Below are 17,930 nucleotides of genomic sequence, written 5' to 3' on the forward strand. Positions count from 1 at the left end.
TCCTTGCTAACAAGGTAGAACAGTTATGAATAGACCCTCGTGTCCCGTCTCCAACTGTTTAAAAATCACATTTTATTGGTAAGATACACATAGCAGATGTTAATGTGAGTGTAGCAAAATGCTTGTGCTTCTACTTCCGACTGTGCAGTAATATCTAACAAGTAATATAACAATTCCACTACCACTACCTAATACACACAAATCTAAAGGGATGGAATAAGAATATGTACATATAAATATATGGATGAGCGGCATAGGCAAGATGCAAGATGGTATAAAACACAGTATATACATATACGTATATACATATGAGATGAGAAATGCAAGATATGTAAACATTATTAAAGTGACTAGTGGTCCATTTATTAAAGTGGCCAATGATTTCGAGTCTGTATGTAGGCAGCTGCCTCTCTGTCAGTGATGGTTGTTTAACAGTGTTTGACAACTGCCTGTTCAATTTGTTTAGATATTGAAACCAACTGGCCTACCTGGACAAGCAAATGCTTATTTCTCAGAATGAGAATGAGTTGCCAATTCCTTACATAAATAGATATTTTTATACACACTGCACATTTATCACACAGACTAGACAACTAGCACGTACTGTAAGTCTGTGGCTAAAATGCTGCTAGCCGTTCGGGTTACCACAATGCCGCGCGCGACAGAAACTGAGCATTCATTTTAAACATGTTCATTGATACTCTCGCTTCAGTAGGGTCTGCTCTGTTCTACCTTTAGGGAGTTGAGACATAATAAGGGTAGCGTTAGAAAGGTTAAGTTCTATTACAGTAAAATAATGTCTTTCAGCGTTTCGGTGTGCAAATTAACAATTTTGTTGGACCAAACCTGAAATGCAAATAGCGAGTTTATGTCAAAGAAGATTGAAGTTCTCTTTTGTCATTGTTGTGAGTGGCAGGGGGAGGTGCTTGGTTTCTGTGTGCAAGTGGGAACGTGCACACAGCACAGAAGGAGCGAAGGAGACGAGACCAAAATGGGCTAAAACCTCAATTCAAATTATTTTGATATATCACCCAACCCTAGCGGGCAGGCCTTGCCGGGAGGAAGAGCGGCTCCCTCTTGTCGAGGTTGAGCTTGAGATGCGTGTTGCCACCTGGGTGTCAGAAGTGGGTAAGGAGAAAAGTAGTTGTGTCGTCTGCATAGCAATGATAGGAGACACCATGTGAGGATATGATGGAGCCGAGTGACTTGGTATATAGAGAGAAGAGGAGAGGGCTAGAGACGCCCAGCCCTCAGAGGGCGGAGAGGAGGATCTGATGGTTCAAGGTGTCGAAGGCAGCGGATAGATCAAGGAGTATAAGAACATAAGAGTCAATTTTGGAAGTGCGGAGAGCCTCTGTGACAGAGAACAGCAGTCTTGGTTGAATGATACATCTTGAAACCTGACAGGTTAGTGTCAAGATCGTTCTGTGAGAGATAGCGAGAAAATTGGTCAGACAGCACACTCAAATGTTTTGGAAAGAAAATAAAAGGACAGTGGTTTGTAGTTTTTGGCATCAGAGGAGTTGAGGGTTGTTTTCTTGGAGGGGAGCAACTCGGGCCATTTTGAAGTCAGAGGGGAGGCAGCCAGTGGTCAGGGATGAGTTGATGAGGGAAGTAAGGAATGGGAGAAGGTCTCCAGAGATGGTTTGGAGAAGGGGGAGGGGATGGGTTTGAGCGGGCAGGTTGTCAGGCGGCCGGACCTCCCTAGCCGAAAGTGAGCACTAGATCTACGCTATCGGCTAGGACCGACGGTCCGCCATTAAAGCTAGTTGAGGAAAATGATGCGTTTGCAGCCTAAATAGATGATGCTTTATGTACGAGCCAGTCCACGGGTGACAAGAATGTATTACCGGCTGGGCACATCAATCCTAGACGATAGTGCAGATCTAGCGCCACTATCCGCTACCTAAGCTGGGTATTTTCCCCATCTCTGTGCTTATGCTGCTTCCTCCCCAGTTGCACCATCAAATATTTGAGGTTTGTTGGGATTATTTCTGACCAGCCAATCTGCCATCCAAGTCTTCAGAGAAAACACAAATATATGAATTAGTTGAGTCCGATTTTTTTGTTGTGATTATTTCTGACTAGCCAATCAGCCAGCCAAGTCTTCGGAGAAAAACACAAATAACTGAATTAATTTATTCAGAAAACAAAACTAAAAGCAAATGTAACATGTACTGTTGAAGGTGCATATTTGTACGTCCACATTTCTCATTACACCCTGTTACTTACGCAGGGGGCGACAGGCTTCTGTTTGCAGAGCTCAGTGAATGCCCTGAGCAATGTGGGTCTCACAAACCTGCCCAGGTAGTCTTTGGATGCCTCTCCCACGGGGATGGGCTCGATCACAGCTGAACAAAGAGCGAGACACCCGGGTGTATCAGAGAGAAAATCACAGGGGTATAACACACTGACTACAGGAAAAACCCCTCCAACTTCTATGTCAATGTAAACCTGTTGTACTTTGTGTGTATGGTACTCTTTGCATTATAGGTCAGGTTGAACTTGCATTAAATGGATAGCTTACCTTTGATTAAAAAAAGTGCTGAAGAAAGGAACAATGCCTTCAAAGTATTCACACCCATAGACTTTTTCCACATTTTGTTGTGTTACAGCCTCTCATTTAAAATGAATTAAATGTAGATGTTGGTCACTGGCCTACACACAATAACCCATAATGTCTAAGTGGAATTCTGTTTTTCAAAATGTTTACAAATGAATAAAAACAATTAGAAGCTGAAATGTCTTTTGTCAAGTACTCAACCCCTTTGTTATGGCAAGCCTAAATAAGTTCAGGAATAAAAAAATGTGCTAACAAGTCACAAGTTGCATGGACTCACTCTCTGTGCAATAAAAATAGAAAAAGCAGATGTTAAATATCCCGTTGAGCATGGTGAAGTTATTAATTACACTTTGGATGGTGTATCAATACACCCGGTCACTACAAAGATAAATATATTTAAAAAAAAAGTTTTTACAAATTTTTCTTCAACTTTGGTATTACAATTAAATTCATTTGAATCGCACTTTGTCACAAAATGTGGAAAAATTCAAAGGTTGTGAATACTTTCTGAAGGCACTAAATATTTAATGTGTGTGTTTAACTTACATTTGGGGAACATGAACTTGATCTCTCGCTCGACTGAGAACGAGATGCTGCCATGCATTGCATTCCTTAGGTCAGAGGTGCCGTACTTGGCTCGCAGGCTGGGGGAGAGGTGACATGCACATGTAGCCTACAGTAAAAGTGCTCAGTCATACAGTATTGATTGATCATATGCGCAATAACTCATATGCAGTAGGTATGCGGAGGTAATAAAATAACTAGGCCTACCGGTATTTGAACTGGATGGACAACATTTTGTTGCATATGGATAAATATTTGCTCTCCTAATAGGTGGACTTCCATTGGGTGAAATCAGTAAAGATTGACAGTTGTCAAGGTCTCTAAAGACAAATCCCAAACCACACTTAGAGCCCAGTGAATATCTTCCATTTGGGGTGAAAAGAGGATAGAGGGCTGGAAACCCAATGCTCTGCCTTCTGACTGACCATTTCTGGGTGCTTCCCTGGCCTTGGTACAGTTGGACAGGGCGATAAATTCAGAGCTCATGAAGGCAGTTTGGCTTGGGAAGAACAGCTTACTGCTCAACAGTCACTGCACTGCTCCGGACTCAGCTGCAGTTTGTCAAAGAGCAATTGCACAGACAAGACACACGATCACATTATGATTAATGACAAGTGTACATGGATGATGTTCAGTTTTCCTGATGTCTGTGGATCAAACCAACACAATCATTCAATCAAATTTGCCCATGTCCATCTATTCCTTTTGGTTCATTACTCTGGCATCTTTCGTTTTTATTGCAGAGACGACACATTATTTTCAGTCGTAGCCTCTGTGGCAACACCCCCTTTGTATTTACACATGACCGCCACTGATGTCAAACTGTTCAGGACCTGGCTAGTGGCGATGCTATGGGCAGCATGAATAAACGTTGTACACCAACCTGTAACAGTGAATCCAGAGCTGAGAATGATATATTCAGTGTAGTGTATAGCGTCAGGTCTGTGCAATACCAAGAGATCTCTCCACGTAAACCCGAGAGGCGTCTGATTTGGGGCGGCAGGGTAGCCTAGTGGTTAGAGCGTTGGACTAGTAACCGGAAGGTTGCAAATTCAACCCCCCCGAGCTGACAAGGTACAAATCTGTCGTTCTGCCCCTGTACAGGCAGTTCACCCACTGTTCCCAGGCCATCATTGAAAATAAGAATTTGTTCTTAACTGACTTGCCTAGGTAAATAAAACATCTTACGCGTCTGTCATAACGTTCGCTCTCGCCTGGGTCAGAGTAATACGGCGCCATCGCAAAATCTGATGACGCGAATATAACGCCAGTTTGCAACATGTTCAAATTGGTAATGGAATATAGCGTTTACCACATTAGTCTGACGAGGAAGACCCATAGTAAAGCTGCCACAGTTTAATAAAGTGTCCGCTTCCTAGCTTACAAACCTCTTCGACTTTCGCACTGTTGCTAGGATACCGATTACGGCAAGAGATTTAGACCTCTTGACGGCAAGTGGAGAAACGCAGAAGCTCAGTAACATGTTGACTGTGACAATTACAAAACATATCAAATTTGAAAATATGTCGCACCCTTTTATTACCGAATCACAACCCAATTATAACAAGGTCAACAAACGTATTCAAACAAACAACACTCAAAAAGTTCATTTAAAACTGTATTTTATTCATCAAATCTGAAAAGGTCCTTATCGGGTTCCGATGGTAACCTGCCACACCCTGATCAGGTTATCCGTGTAGCCAGCAAACAGGGTCTGTTAAAGAGAAAAATAAGGGAAGAATAAGAAAATGTCCAGAAGTTGCAAAAAATAAGCCGTTGACAATATATTAAAGTATAATGCTCCCACTAGGTTTGACTCCAAGTGCTAGACATTGCATGAATATGTACTACTGTTGTTTCTATACCCATCATCATTGCAGGACTTGTCATCAGAGCCAAAGCTCAGGCAATAAATGTCACTTTGTAATCACAGGGCAAAGCAACAAACAATCCAACAGAGACACTATCTTCTGAGAGCATACTGAAATAACACGACCCTGTTCTAGAAGTAAACCCAGGGTTCTAGCGTAGCTGTGGGACGTACCTGTCCGTCAGCAGACCAGGCCAGAGAGGTGCACTGTGGGGGCTCAGCCTTACTGTTGGTGCTGATAACCTCCTGTCTCAGCTCATCCACAATGATCTTGCCCTCCAGATCCTGAAGGGGGGAGAAGGGGACTGATGAGCATAGCTTTGAGAAACAATGGGTAGTGATGAAATTGGAACTACTCTGATGTGGACATGACAATCACATTCTCAGGTCCAACAGATGGCTTCAGAAAAGGATGCAGTTAGCAGAGCTCAGAAACAGCCTCTTTATCATCATATAAATAAGATGGCATTGGAATTGTCCATCATTGCTCCTTGACTAATGTAGTTTGATTACAGATTTCAACACCAAACCGTCTTTCCAGCCAACTGCAGACAGTGCTGATATATTCTGAGTAGGAGTCTTACCCAGATCTTGATGCTGGGGCCGGTGGCAGCACAGAGCCAGTAGCGGTTGGGGCTGAAGCAGAGGGCATTTATGTTGTCACCACTGTCTAGGGTGTACAGGTGCTTGCCCTCATTCAAGTCCCACAGCATGGCCTGACCGTCCTATGGGAGGAGAATGGGATTCAGGGTCAAAGGTCAGCCAATGGACAATGCAAATGAACATGCTTGCTTTGCAGAGCAACTTGGGCATGCAATTAAGTGTAGTCCATGGCCGTTCACCAGGGATACGAACCATCAACAATAACCCTAAATGGCAAATCTCAGTAAGCAGGTTTGAGTACACTAAATTACGTTTCAAAAGTGCCGGTTGCGTTCAGAAACAGCCTCTTTATCATCATAGTGAAACAGACGGCATTTGAATTTCCATCATTACTTTGCAACACCACATTTAACACCAAGAACTAGCCCCAAGTTATTACATCAACCACAGACCCATCCAGTGACCTTAATCTAATCCGGTCAAAATTCAATAAAGGCAGAAAATGCAGGTGAACAGTGACAACCTTAAATCTATAACGTAATAGCAAATATTAGGAGTGCTTTCATCATACCTTTCCACCAGAAGCGCAGAGCGAGCCATCGGGAGAGACTGTCACTGTATTCAGGTAGCCAGTGTGGCCAATGTGGTTAGTCTTCAGCTTGCAGTTGGCCAGGTTCCACACCTAGAAACAGAACAGTGGAGAAGGCCATGTGTCAGGGTACACTGATTAGAAAAATACCCACTGGAGGTGAACCATTTCAAGCGTGCAATGTCTAACACATTTGCAGCCTTGTTCCTGTACCCATCATCATTGCAGGACTTGTCGTCAGAGCCGAGGCTCAGGGTGATTATGTCACATTGTAATCACAGGGCAAAGCAGGAAAACACTTCAGAGAGGTTGATTTTATTACATCTACAGTAACCAAACCATTTAAAAAAGACTTGCTTCGTTTAATAATCTATGCAGCCAACTGTCCTAGTGAGTCACTTGTGCTGTTGTCCGTACCTTGACCATCTTGTCCCAACCACAGGAGACAATGATGGGGTTGCTGCTGTTGGGGGAAAAGCGCACACAGGACACCCACTCAGAGTGGCTCTCATCCTGGATGGTGTACTTGCAGACTCCCAGGGTGTTCCACAGCTTGATGGTCTTGTCCCGAGACCCAGACACGATCTGCCGGTTGTCAGCAGAGAAAGCCACACTCAGGACGTCCTTGGTGTGGCCCACAAAGCGACGGGTGGTGGTGCCACTGGAGAGGAAGAGAACCGTTGAGTCCATGTGTAAATCTTCATACTACAGATGACTAATAACCGGTGTAATTGCGTTGTTCAAGTCAATATTGAAACCAAGGCAGCACATGATTCTGATATCCACATCTCATCTTTCACAGGTAAGCGCAGGTTGCATTCAGAAACAGCCTCTTTATCATCACAAGGATACAGATGGCATCGGAAGTTTCATCACTTTAGAACCAGCATTTTGACTGCAGCATGATATGAAACTAACATTTCCTTCCTGGGCTTTTGCACCAGGGGTGAACCCCCTTTACCCAAATGGTTGGATTGATAACCTCATCCTCACTGACCTGATATGACTGGAGGGGTGTAAACAGGTTGGCAGAGGCAGATAACTCTGGTCCTAGAATGTCTGTAGGCTTTTGTTCCAGCTCAGCAATGAACCTCCCAGGACAAAATGAGGCAACTGATCCTAGTCTTCAGTTCAGACCAGAATCAGATGTACAGACGCCTGCACACAATTTAGACCTCTGTATGGTACTACATCACCCCACGACCCTAGACTTACGTGGTGAGATCCCACAGGCGGAGCGTCCCATCCCAGGACCCGGACAGGGCAAACTGTCCATCTGAGGAGATGACTACATCACTCACAAAGTGAGAGTGTCCCTTCAGGGCACGCTGGGGGATGCCATAGTTGGTCTCGTCACGAGTCAGCTTCCACATAATGATAGACTTATCTGAAAGAGAAATGCTGATTATACATTTAAAATAAAATATAAAAAGGTATGGAATGGTAGAGATTGCAGTTGAACAACCATAGGTAGGCCTAGTTAACTAATGTAATATGGACGGTTGACAGAAGCAAAAATGCATTGCCATGCAAGCTGTCCAACTATCGACGCGTTAAAAGTATAGGAAGCTAGCCGACAGACAAGCACAATCATAGCGTCCTCAAAACATACACTTTTAATAGACTGCTATGGTAGTTACAATTCAATTGTCAGGTCTAAGAAATGCATTTCTCATTGCGAGCCTAATGAACATTTTGTCCACTTGGCGGTGCACGTGGATGTGGTGTCGGCATAGCATGCGACGTCTGTTCTCAAGGGCTAGCAATCAGACATAACTTACTTGTAAAGTAGTTTGTCCACTAGACATTGCGTTTGACGCAAGACTTGCCCCCTACATTGATTGAGCTCACTTTCATGATTTACATTGTTTAAGCCGTCGCGGCTACACATCAATTTAGCAATGTAACATGCTTGGGGTTAGCCATATCGCCGACCATTTGTAGCGGGCTGAGAAGCGCTTACCTCGGGATGCAGACAGAATCATATCGGGAAACTGAGGGGTAGTCGCGATCTGGGTGACCCAACCATTGTGCCCCTTCAAGGTGCCCCTTACTGTCATCTGCTCAGTCATTTCGGCGAAGTTTTAGTGTGCCTTTTTCAAGGATGGATATAGATTAGTTTGAGGGCTAGGTTTCCCTAGGTCCTCTCACATTTAGGCACAGAGAAAAAGGAAGTTCAGACCCGGATGCAGAACCTTTGAGGGGTCGATCGCGCGCGGAGTACACTGGGAAGAACAGTTTTAACCCTTTCATGCCCGTGTGTTTTATTTTTATTTTTAATTGGATTTAACACTTCTTCCATGTCAAACAGACACATAATAATATTATTATAAAGATTAAAGAGACCATTGCATAGTTATAATTGTAGCAATCATGTGGTAATCCCCAAAAATGGATCCCAAAATTGTATTACAGTTTCATAAATGTATGTGCTTTATAGGTGGCCATGAAAATAGGCCACAGGTCTTTCATTCTAATGCATTCTGGAATTATTAGTAGGCCTAATGCAGAGGTTCTCAAACTTGGGGTCCCTTATATTGAAATGGGGTCCCTTGATTTAACAAAAAGGCAAGAAAACATTTCAAGTGGGATCCCCTATATTTTTTGGGGTTAATTTGGATTTGCAAGCAGATCAAGATTGTAGCCTAATGTGGCCTAATGATTGTAGTCAAAATGCATTATGGTTCTTTGCTCTGAATAATGCAGTAGGCCTACTATTCCTAATGCAAAATACATTTTCCTCTTAATTATATAACTTTATTTTTCCTACAATTTTTTAAATACAAGTGAGGATTGTTAAGAACAAATGACCGGAAGTAGTTCAAGAAGGTAACAGTATATTTTATGGAGTTTATTTCAGTCTACATGTTGAGTTGACCAGATGTAACATAATACAAAGATAAAGATAGCAGTTACAAAAATAGCTTAATTATTTTTACAACCAAATACACAACCAAATAAACAAACTCATAAAATCGACCTAATACGGTAATATTTTTGTTATAAAACAAGCTAAACTGTACTGAGACATTGTGTCACCAATGGATGGCAATTATTCCTTAAAAAATTAGAAACTGAGGATATCTGCCAAAGAAATAAACCTGTAATATTGCAGAGAAACACCAGTTTGTTAAGGTAGTGTACCACACACATTGCTGCATATATCCAACATCAAAGGCCCAATGCAGACGTTTTTTTTAATATCAATATCAAATCATTTCTTGGTAACAATTAATTCCCTTACTGTAATAGATTTTAATTAAAATTGGGAGACGTTTAAAGTATACTTTGTATTGGTCTATTAACCAATTTACCAACCTCCCGCCCATGAAAACCTGCTGAATAGAAAGGTCCTGTGTAGATTGTATTTTCAATCAGGAACTATTAGGAAATAACACTGATAAAATTTGTTCACACTTTCACAGTGACTGCACTGGGCCTTTAAATGACAGGGTTGAAGGAAACAACAAATATGATTGTGCACTACATCCCAGTTTCAAATATAACACTTTGTGAATTAAAAATACTGGAAATGGTACATTAATAAAGTACAATATAATGAACTAGTTGTTTATTATCTTATCTTAATAGCATAAATGTGGTATAGTGAAACCCACAAGACAAGTTACTTATATATGCCATGTGCTCTTGACATTGAAATTGAGGTGTGTGTGTGTGTGTGTGTGTGTGTGTGTGTGTGATTGTGTGTGTGTGTGTGTTGTGTGTGTGTGTGATTGTGTGTGTGTGTGTGTGTGTGTGTGTGTGTGATTGTGTGTGTGATTGTGTGTGTGTGTGTGTGTTGTGTGTGTTGTGTGTGGACCATACAGGAAGACTTGAGAAAAACAGAAACGCAGAGTGATCGAGCACCAAGTAGATAGATTTCTAAAAGAGAATTCATAAAGTTAGAAAGAGTGATCGAGCACCAAGAAGATAAATCTCCAAAAGACAATCCATAAAGTCAGAAAAGAAACATGTAAATCAGAAAAAAATGAAAAAATGTCATTCATGATGTGATAATGTATAAAAAAACAAACAAATAGGTATAGTGAAACCAACCGTCAATGATTACCTTTTTGTCAATGTGGATCAATGAGTATAACTATTATTAAATCAATGACTGGGTACATTATTGTATTTCAGTCTGTGAACTCTTGTCTTACATAACTAAACTCATTGGTTAAGAAAAACAAACAATACAATTTTAAGTCAGCAGCAAGAATTCATACTGTTGTTGAGAGAACAGTATTTCATCTAAATGTCTCTTTAGCTAAGGTTAAGTGATAATACTTAAATAAAACGTGTCTTCAACACTGTACTGTCAACACTGTCAGAAAATACTGATGTGATATTTCTATTTGGCATCTGATGAATGCCATATAAAATCACAAAGTGACTTAATATTCAAATGAACTTCATATTCAACTTCATTGATGGATTGCTCCATATTTGTTAATACTGCAAATGGCTCCTTCAATTCTGACGTTGAATTTAACACAATGAACTTAGTATGCATCTGTATATTATACAAACACGTCCATGCACAGGAATGCAAATGTAACTGAACTAGATCAAAATCAAATAAAACATCACACTTGTCGTCACTCCCGGTAGTGTCACCCACGCACACAAAAAAAAAAACATTGGCATAAAGAAACGATGCCTTGTGGCATTTTACATGGAAAGACTGTTAGAGATTGTTCTTTGCAAAGTAAATCCCTCAGTAACTTATTGCCTTAGTGTGCTGGTATGGGGGAAGCTACTTTATATAATGCTGTGACTTGTGTTGATCATGCACTTTATTAAATGGAAACACTAAAGTAAAGAAGAGCAACAAATTAAATTGTCATACTTCATATCATAAAAACACTTTCATCATATCCGTCGGGTGAATCCACAGACATTTATTATTATTATTATTATTTTGTAATCGGAGGAAAATCCTTGCTTCTGTAGCCCAGAACCAACTGTGAGTGTGGTAAAAAAACGACAACAGCCAATGGGTGAGATTCCTCTTCAAGTGAAAGTGTAAATGTAGTGTTCTGTGTCGCCCTCTACTGGTATTTTTCCATAATGCAGGATCTCACTATTCTTCAGTGAACTGAATTGCACGGAACTGTTTCATGACTCTCTCAATAGAGGTTGTCTGTCCTCTTTGCTCCCATGACTGTCTGTTTCTCCCGCGTCTTCCCTCTGTCCTCCAGGCCTGCTCTCCCCTCTGGGCTGAGAGAGAGCGAGACGCTTGCGTTTGAGTTTCTGTCTCCTCCTCTCCTCGTCCTTCTCCTCCTTTATAAAACAGAGAGCGGAGAAGAGAGCACTGACCTACACCCCTCCATTTACCACACCAGGGGGTCTGTCCATCCGTGGGGTTGAGCAGGGGGGGCGCGAACACACACACTCCCATGCAAAATTAACGGCCAGGCAGCAATATGGCAGACGAGACTCCATTAGTAAGACCACTCTCCCTATCCATCTACTTTCCAGCATGTGTCTGTATGTCCGTTAGGTTTGGAGTCTGTTTGCTGCTTTATTTCTCTGTCTTGATGTTTCTCAAAGATGTCTGTGTCTCATTGAATTTTATTTTATATCCAGAGTCTATGTGTACAAAAAATATCTGTATCGATCGATATATGCTGTCTGGTTAATACTGTTGACTCAAAATAACGAACAAAAAATCTCTATATATTATATAAAACGTTCCCATAAAAAGGCAAAAAAAGAACATAAATGCGATGTAGTATTCAGTTGCAATATATACCATATCAATATGTACAGCGGCCATGCTTGATGTTAGTCATCACTGCAAGAGAAGAGAGTAGGGATTAGTGGGGGTCACAGGTCAAGAACAACACTAATGTTAGCAAATCACTACAGCTCTATAATACATGCTTCATTCGTCATCTTATAATCACACTCATAAGATGATGATTATATAACATACATGTTATAATCATACTCACACCCCAATAACATTTATATATTGGGTTTAATACATGCTTATTGGCACAGTAAAAATAATCTAAGTTGGGCAATGAACATTGCGTTGTTCATTGTTTATTATCTTGAAGCTCTGGTTTGATAGAGAATGTCCCCTCATCACAGTGCATGTGGTTGTGAATGAATGTACTATAAATTACTCAGGCAGGTATTAAGCAACCCTGGGTGTTAGAATCTACCACCATTCACCTTGTGCCAGCATCCTGGTATGGGCAGTCCATCCTGACCCTGGGGATAAGAGAACAAGAGACAGGGATGGTCAGTGGGGCAGTTTCACGTCATGTAGGGTGAAAACACTACATTTTAGTTTAGTTGATTAGGATCCCCATTAGCTACTACACATGCAGCAGCTACTCTTCCTGGGGTCCACATAAAACATACAAATAACATGACAAAGTACAGAACAGTTATAGACAAGAACATTAAATTCAATATATACTGTATATACACTGTATATATACAGCATGGGAGCAAATAATAATAATAATAACCCATATAATTAAATAAGAGTTATATATTGGAAAGACACCAAGAAACAACAAAAATACTATTTACACACTGTTCATACTGTACATATTCATATTCTTATATACAGTTAAATGAGATATTTAGAAAGAGGAGAGCTGCTGTGATACAATATTTTTTAAATCTGTTTTTTTTAAAGCTAAACTTGCTTTTTGCCTCTTATGGCAGAGCATTCCACGATGACATGGCTATAGATAACTGAGTGACACATTAAATCTGTTTATGGTTTGGGTACAGTGAAGCAACCCATAGTGGCGTGTCTGGTGAGGTATGCATGTCTGTTTGAGGTGTATGCCAATAGGTGTATGCAAGTGGTTCGGCATTTTCAACACACAAATGTTTCTTAAAAAGACTAGAAGAAAGGTAGTCCATTTCTCCTCAACCGTCAGCCATGAAAGACCATCATGCATGTTGTTGATGTTAGATCTATGTGTGCAGTTAAGGGCAAGGCGTGCTGCTTTATTGTGAGGCAGCTGCAACTTTGTCAGTGTGTCTTGACCATGATAGCTGACTATCCAATGTTACTGCTTGACGTTCAACTTTTTCAACTTCTTCAATGGTCACATCCTTTATAGACCACTCCAGTTGAGGCTTAGGTCTAAGAGAATTCTTTGAACCAAATACAATGCTTTTGGTTTTTGGATGTGTTTAAGACCAGTTTATTGGTCCTTACCCATTCGAACACTGACTGTAACCCCTTGCCAAGAGTATCAGTGAGCTCACTGGCTGTAGGTGCTGATGTGTAGAGCGTGCAATCACCAGCATGCATAGTAATTTTAGCTTCTAAAAGCACAATACCATCCCACATGCAAGTCAGCACATTAACAACCGACAACCACACAGAGACCACAACGCAACTCAGCACAATCTTTATAAGAAAAACAACAATACGGAGCTGGAATTATACTGATCTATGGATTCCTGTGACCATCCTGCCTACTGATGTAAAAAAAAAAGAAGAAGACAGAATTCAGATTGCAAACACACAATGGAATGGGACAGCGGACTAAGGGACATAGTGCATGGGATAGAAAAGGGAAAAAAGGCAGACACACAATGCAGGAAAGAGGTGGAAAGGTAGAAACAGGTAGAGATACTGTACCAAAGGACAGGAGGCCTCAGGGCCAGAAGGAGGAAGAGGAGGAGGAGCGGACTGTACCTCCTCATCAGAAAGTCCTTTAGTCCCACTAGAACCCTGTCAGCAAGAGCCAACCTAGTGTTACACACACTCTGAACGTACATTCGCCCCATAGACACAGAATACCACAGTGCCTTCAGAAAGTAGTCAAACCCCTTGACTTACTCCACATTCTGTTGTATTACAGCCTGAATTCAAATTTGATTAAAACATACACACAATACATGATAATGACAAAGTGAAAACATATTTTTATATATTTTTTTATACATACTGCAACAAGAAATAAAAATGTAATACATAAATATCTAATTTTCATAAATATTCACAACCATGAGTCAATACTTTGTAGATGCACCTTTGGCAGTTATTACATCTGTGAGTATTTCTGGGTAACTCTGTAAGAGATTTCTACCTCTGGATTGTGCAACATTTGCCCACTAATCTTTTCAAAATTCTTCAAGCTCTTTCAAATTGGTTGTTGATCATTTCTAGACAACCATTTTCAGGAATTGCGATAGATTTCCAAGTAGTTTTAAGTACAAACTGTAACTCGGCCACTCGGGAACATTCACTGTCTTCCTTGTAAGAAAACTCCAGCGTAGATTTGGCCTTGTGTTTTAGGTTATTATCCTGCTGAAAGTTGAATTCATCTCCCAGTGTCTGGTGGAAAACACACGAGTAGCGGACTACATTGCAACTGTTTGCCAATCCTCTAGGATTGTGCCTGTGCTTAGCTCCATTCCAGTAATTGTTTTATCCTAAAAACTCCCCAGTCCTTAACAATTTCAAGCATACCCATAACATGATGCAGCGACCACTATGCTTGAAAACATAGAGAGTGGTACTCAGTAATGTGTTGTATTGGATTTGCTTCCTTCTTTTCACTCGGCCAATTAGGTTAGTATTGTGGAGTAACTACAATGTTGTTGATCCATCCTCAGTTCTCTCTTATCACAGCCATTAAACTCTGTAACTGTTTCCTTGGCCTATGTTGAAATCCCTGAGCGGTTCCTTCCTCTCTACGGCAACTGAGTTAAGAAGGACAGCTGTATCTTTGTAGTGACTGGGTGTATTGATACACCATCCAAAGTGTAATTAATAACTTTCTTTGCCCATCTAGCAAAAGGTTCCCTTTTTTGTGAGGCATTGGAAAACCTCCCTGGTCTTTGTGGTTGAATCTGTGTTTAAAATTGACTGGTCGACTGACAGACCTTACAGATAATGTGTGGGGTTCAGAGATGAGGTAGTCATTCAAAAAGCATGTTAAACACTATTATTGCACACAGAGTGTGACTTGAGTGTGATTTGTTTAGCACATTTTTACTCCTGACCTTATTTAGGCTTGCCATAACAAAGGGGTTGAATACTTATAGACTCAAGACTTTTCAGCTTTTCATTTTTGATTAATTTGTAAAAATGTCAAAAAAACGTAACGTTCCACTTTGACATTTTGGGGTATTGTGTGTACTGACTGTATGCCAGTGGAGAAGAAAAAAATCACAATTTAATAATGCTTTTTAAATTCAGGCCGTAACACAACAACATGTGGAAAAGGTCAAGGGGTGTGATTACTGTCTGAAGGCACTGTAGTAAGAAATCATAGAAATAGAGATGGAAATGAAAAAAGTCCATAGTGAAGTATCTACAATTGTAATGACATAAAGTTGTTACATATTTGATCAAGTCTGGGTCAAAGGAGCTAAATGTCCATAGGCTCATGGACGAAAGGTCACAGTTGAGTGTGACATACCACAGGACAGGGCTGGTCCAGTCCAGGAGGACCCTGCTCCCCCTTACCGCCCTTCAGACCTCTCTTCCCCACCGTCCCCCGGTCACCCTGTAGAGAGAAAGAGAAAGAGAGAGAGAGCGAGAGAGAGAGAGAGAGAGAGAGAGAGAGAGAGAGAGGGGTCAGACATGCAGTGTTGGGGAGTAGTTCCACTAAATGCAATTCAACTAATAATTCAACGACATGTTGCAGTACCTTGGTTGAAGTTGAACTAAATTATAATCTTTGTAGTGTTTTCAGTAGTCAATCATTTTTTGTTGTTGCCTGCAATGGCGAAGGGAACTACTGGAACTAAACACTATATTTTCAACCAAAAACATAGCCTTTTCTCGCAAAACCCCCACAACATTTTTTATTATATGACATTTCAGATTTAGATATGATCATTTTTCACGAGGTAGATTTCAAAGCAACTTCAGCTAACCAACTATATTTCCGTTAAGGGTAGCTTTACTGTAGCTCAACTTCTTCCAGTGTGAAGTAGTTGGTGGCTTGATAAACTATATTTTCAGAGTACCTAACCCAAAACTACTCTGACATGTCTACCTCGGATCAGCCTCTCAGAATATCACTAAAAATAGCAACCCAGAAAAGGACAAAAACAATTCCCATATTAACATATGTAGCCTGAGAAACAAGGTTCATAAAATGTATAACATTCGAACATCAGAAAGCATACACATTCTGTCCATCTCTGAAACACACTTAGATAATTACTTCGACGATGCAGTAGTAGCTGTACATGGTTATAGAATACATTGGAGAGATAGAAATGCAAATGGAGGAAGTGTTTGTATGTATGTCCAGAGTCATATTCCTGTTAGGCTGAGAGAGGATCTCAAGTCAGATGACATAGAAGTAATATGACTACAATGTAAAATCACTTCAAATCTATTATTGTGGGAAGATGCTATAGACCACCGAATGCGAAAAGTCAGTATTTTGGACTATACTTGTGAAATGCTCAATAATGTATGTGATATTAAAAGATAGGTATATTTTCTGGGTGACCTAAATATTGACTGGTTGTCATCCAGCTGTCCACTCAAAAATAAGCTTCAAGCTGTAACACGATGCCTGCAATCTGGGTCAGGTTATCAGTCAACCTACCAGCGTATTTACAAACAGAACAGGAACTAAATCATCCACGTGTATTGATCACATCTTTACTAATGTGGCAGAAATCTGATCTAAAGCCGCATCCACACCCATTGGATGTATTGATCATAATATAATAGGCATATCTAGAAAAAACTAAGTTCCAAAGACTGGACCTAAAATTGTGTATAAGCGATCATGCAAGAGGTTTTGCAATGATTCCTATGTCGAAGATATGAAAAATATTTAATGTGTAATGAGGAACAACCTGATGCTGCATGGACTCTACAAGGTGTCATAAGCATTCCACTGGGATGCTGGCCCATGTTGACTCCAATGCTTCCCACAGTTGTGTCAAGTTGGCTGGATGTCTTTTGGGTGGTGGACCATTCTTGATACACGCGGGAAACTGTTGAGCGTGAAAAACCCAGCAACGTTGCAGTTCTTGACACACTCAAACCGGTGCGCCTGGCACCTACTGCCTGTTCAAAAGCACTTCAATATTGTGTCTACACCATCGGGCCCCATCCAGAGTGTCCAACACCACCCTGTACCATCGGGCCCCTTGCAGAGTGTCCAACACCCCCTCACCCCACTACCCCCCATGCTAACAGCACAACACCTGAATCAGAAGAGACCAACAGTCCAGCAAGACAACTATGCAGAAGTGGAATGAAGAATAGAGCACCCTGCTGCAGCGGATATAAACCAGTTTCTAATAGAAAGAACAATTGGTTCAAGAGAAAATAACCTAATTAATGAAATAGCATCTAATCAACAATTGCATTGTTTCAATTACCTCCACAAATCATCCGACTATTATCTTTTTTCACAACTGCCGCCAGTTTGCCGCCAAAACATAGACAACTAAATACATATTGACATAGTAAAAAAAAACAAGTGTTAAAAAAATATATATAAAGGATATTTCATGCTGAAACTCTCATATTATCACCAAAGGTATGCACTAAGGGTGCGTTCATAAATTCACTCTGGCTATCTGCTCCAATTTCAGAGCGCTGAGTCTGAGTATGCCAGAGTGCAGAATAACTGATGAATTCACAAACGCTGAATGCTCAACACCTGTTGAATATGGCCAGTGTCAGTAAATGTTGCCAGCAGCACAGTTACAGGCACCAATGCTCTGGATAACATGAAAACATCCTAACCAGGTCTACTAGGGTGAGAAAAATGGTC

The 17,930-nt window shown here is 40.8% G+C and overlaps 3 protein-coding genes across 6 annotated transcripts in view; all 3 read right to left on the reverse strand.

Moving 5' to 3' along the window:
* Window positions 1-1,936: 1,936 nt before the first annotated feature.
* Window positions 1,937-4,610, reverse strand: LOC149978252 (nucleoside diphosphate kinase 5-like). Its single transcript, XM_090198030.1, has 4 exons — window positions 4,516-4,610; window positions 3,110-3,207; window positions 2,233-2,351; window positions 1,937-2,020 (listed from the first exon to the last, which is right to left on the reverse strand). The coding sequence occupies exons 1-4, from the start codon at window positions 4,608-4,610 to the stop codon at window positions 1,937-1,939; spliced, it is 396 nt and encodes a 131-aa protein (XP_090054156.1).
* Window positions 4,611-4,749: 139 nt separating this feature from the next.
* On the reverse strand, window positions 4,750-8,360 carry LOC100136700 (RACK1; the record flags this gene model as incomplete). Its single annotated transcript, NM_001124668.1, is given in 7 exon segments — window positions 4,750-4,841; window positions 5,172-5,282; window positions 5,582-5,722; window positions 6,172-6,282; window positions 6,607-6,850; window positions 7,405-7,576; window positions 8,153-8,360. Coding segments are annotated over 7 exon segments (954 nt in total). The 5' UTR covers window positions 8,262-8,360.
* A 654-nt stretch (window positions 8,361-9,014) lies between these two features.
* The window catches only part of LOC110488599 (uncharacterized), a 62,559-nt gene continuing 53,643 nt past the window's right edge, over window positions 9,015-17,930 (reverse strand). For 2 of the 4 annotated variants that reach the window (XM_036942725.2, XM_090198186.1), the window contains 4 exons: window positions 15,600-15,686; window positions 13,811-13,903; window positions 12,373-12,411; window positions 9,015-11,472 (listed from right to left, as the gene is read on the reverse strand). In XM_036942725.2, coding sequence (XP_036798620.2) covers window positions 11,308-11,472; window positions 12,373-12,411; window positions 13,811-13,903; window positions 15,600-15,686 — 384 coding nt within the window. In that variant the 3' untranslated portion in view covers window positions 9,015-11,307. Of the gene's footprint in view, window positions 11,987-12,372; window positions 12,412-13,810; window positions 13,904-15,599; window positions 15,687-17,930 lie in introns of all 4 variants that reach the window. The other 2 variants (XM_090198187.1, XM_090198188.1) reach the window with 2 other exon arrangements.

Source organism: Oncorhynchus mykiss, chromosome 14 (genome assembly GCF_057628025.1).
Source record: "Oncorhynchus mykiss isolate SJ-2025 chromosome 14, ASM5762802v1, whole genome shotgun sequence".
In the NCBI taxonomy this organism is placed as follows: domain Eukaryota; kingdom Metazoa; phylum Chordata; class Actinopteri; order Salmoniformes; family Salmonidae; genus Oncorhynchus; species Oncorhynchus mykiss.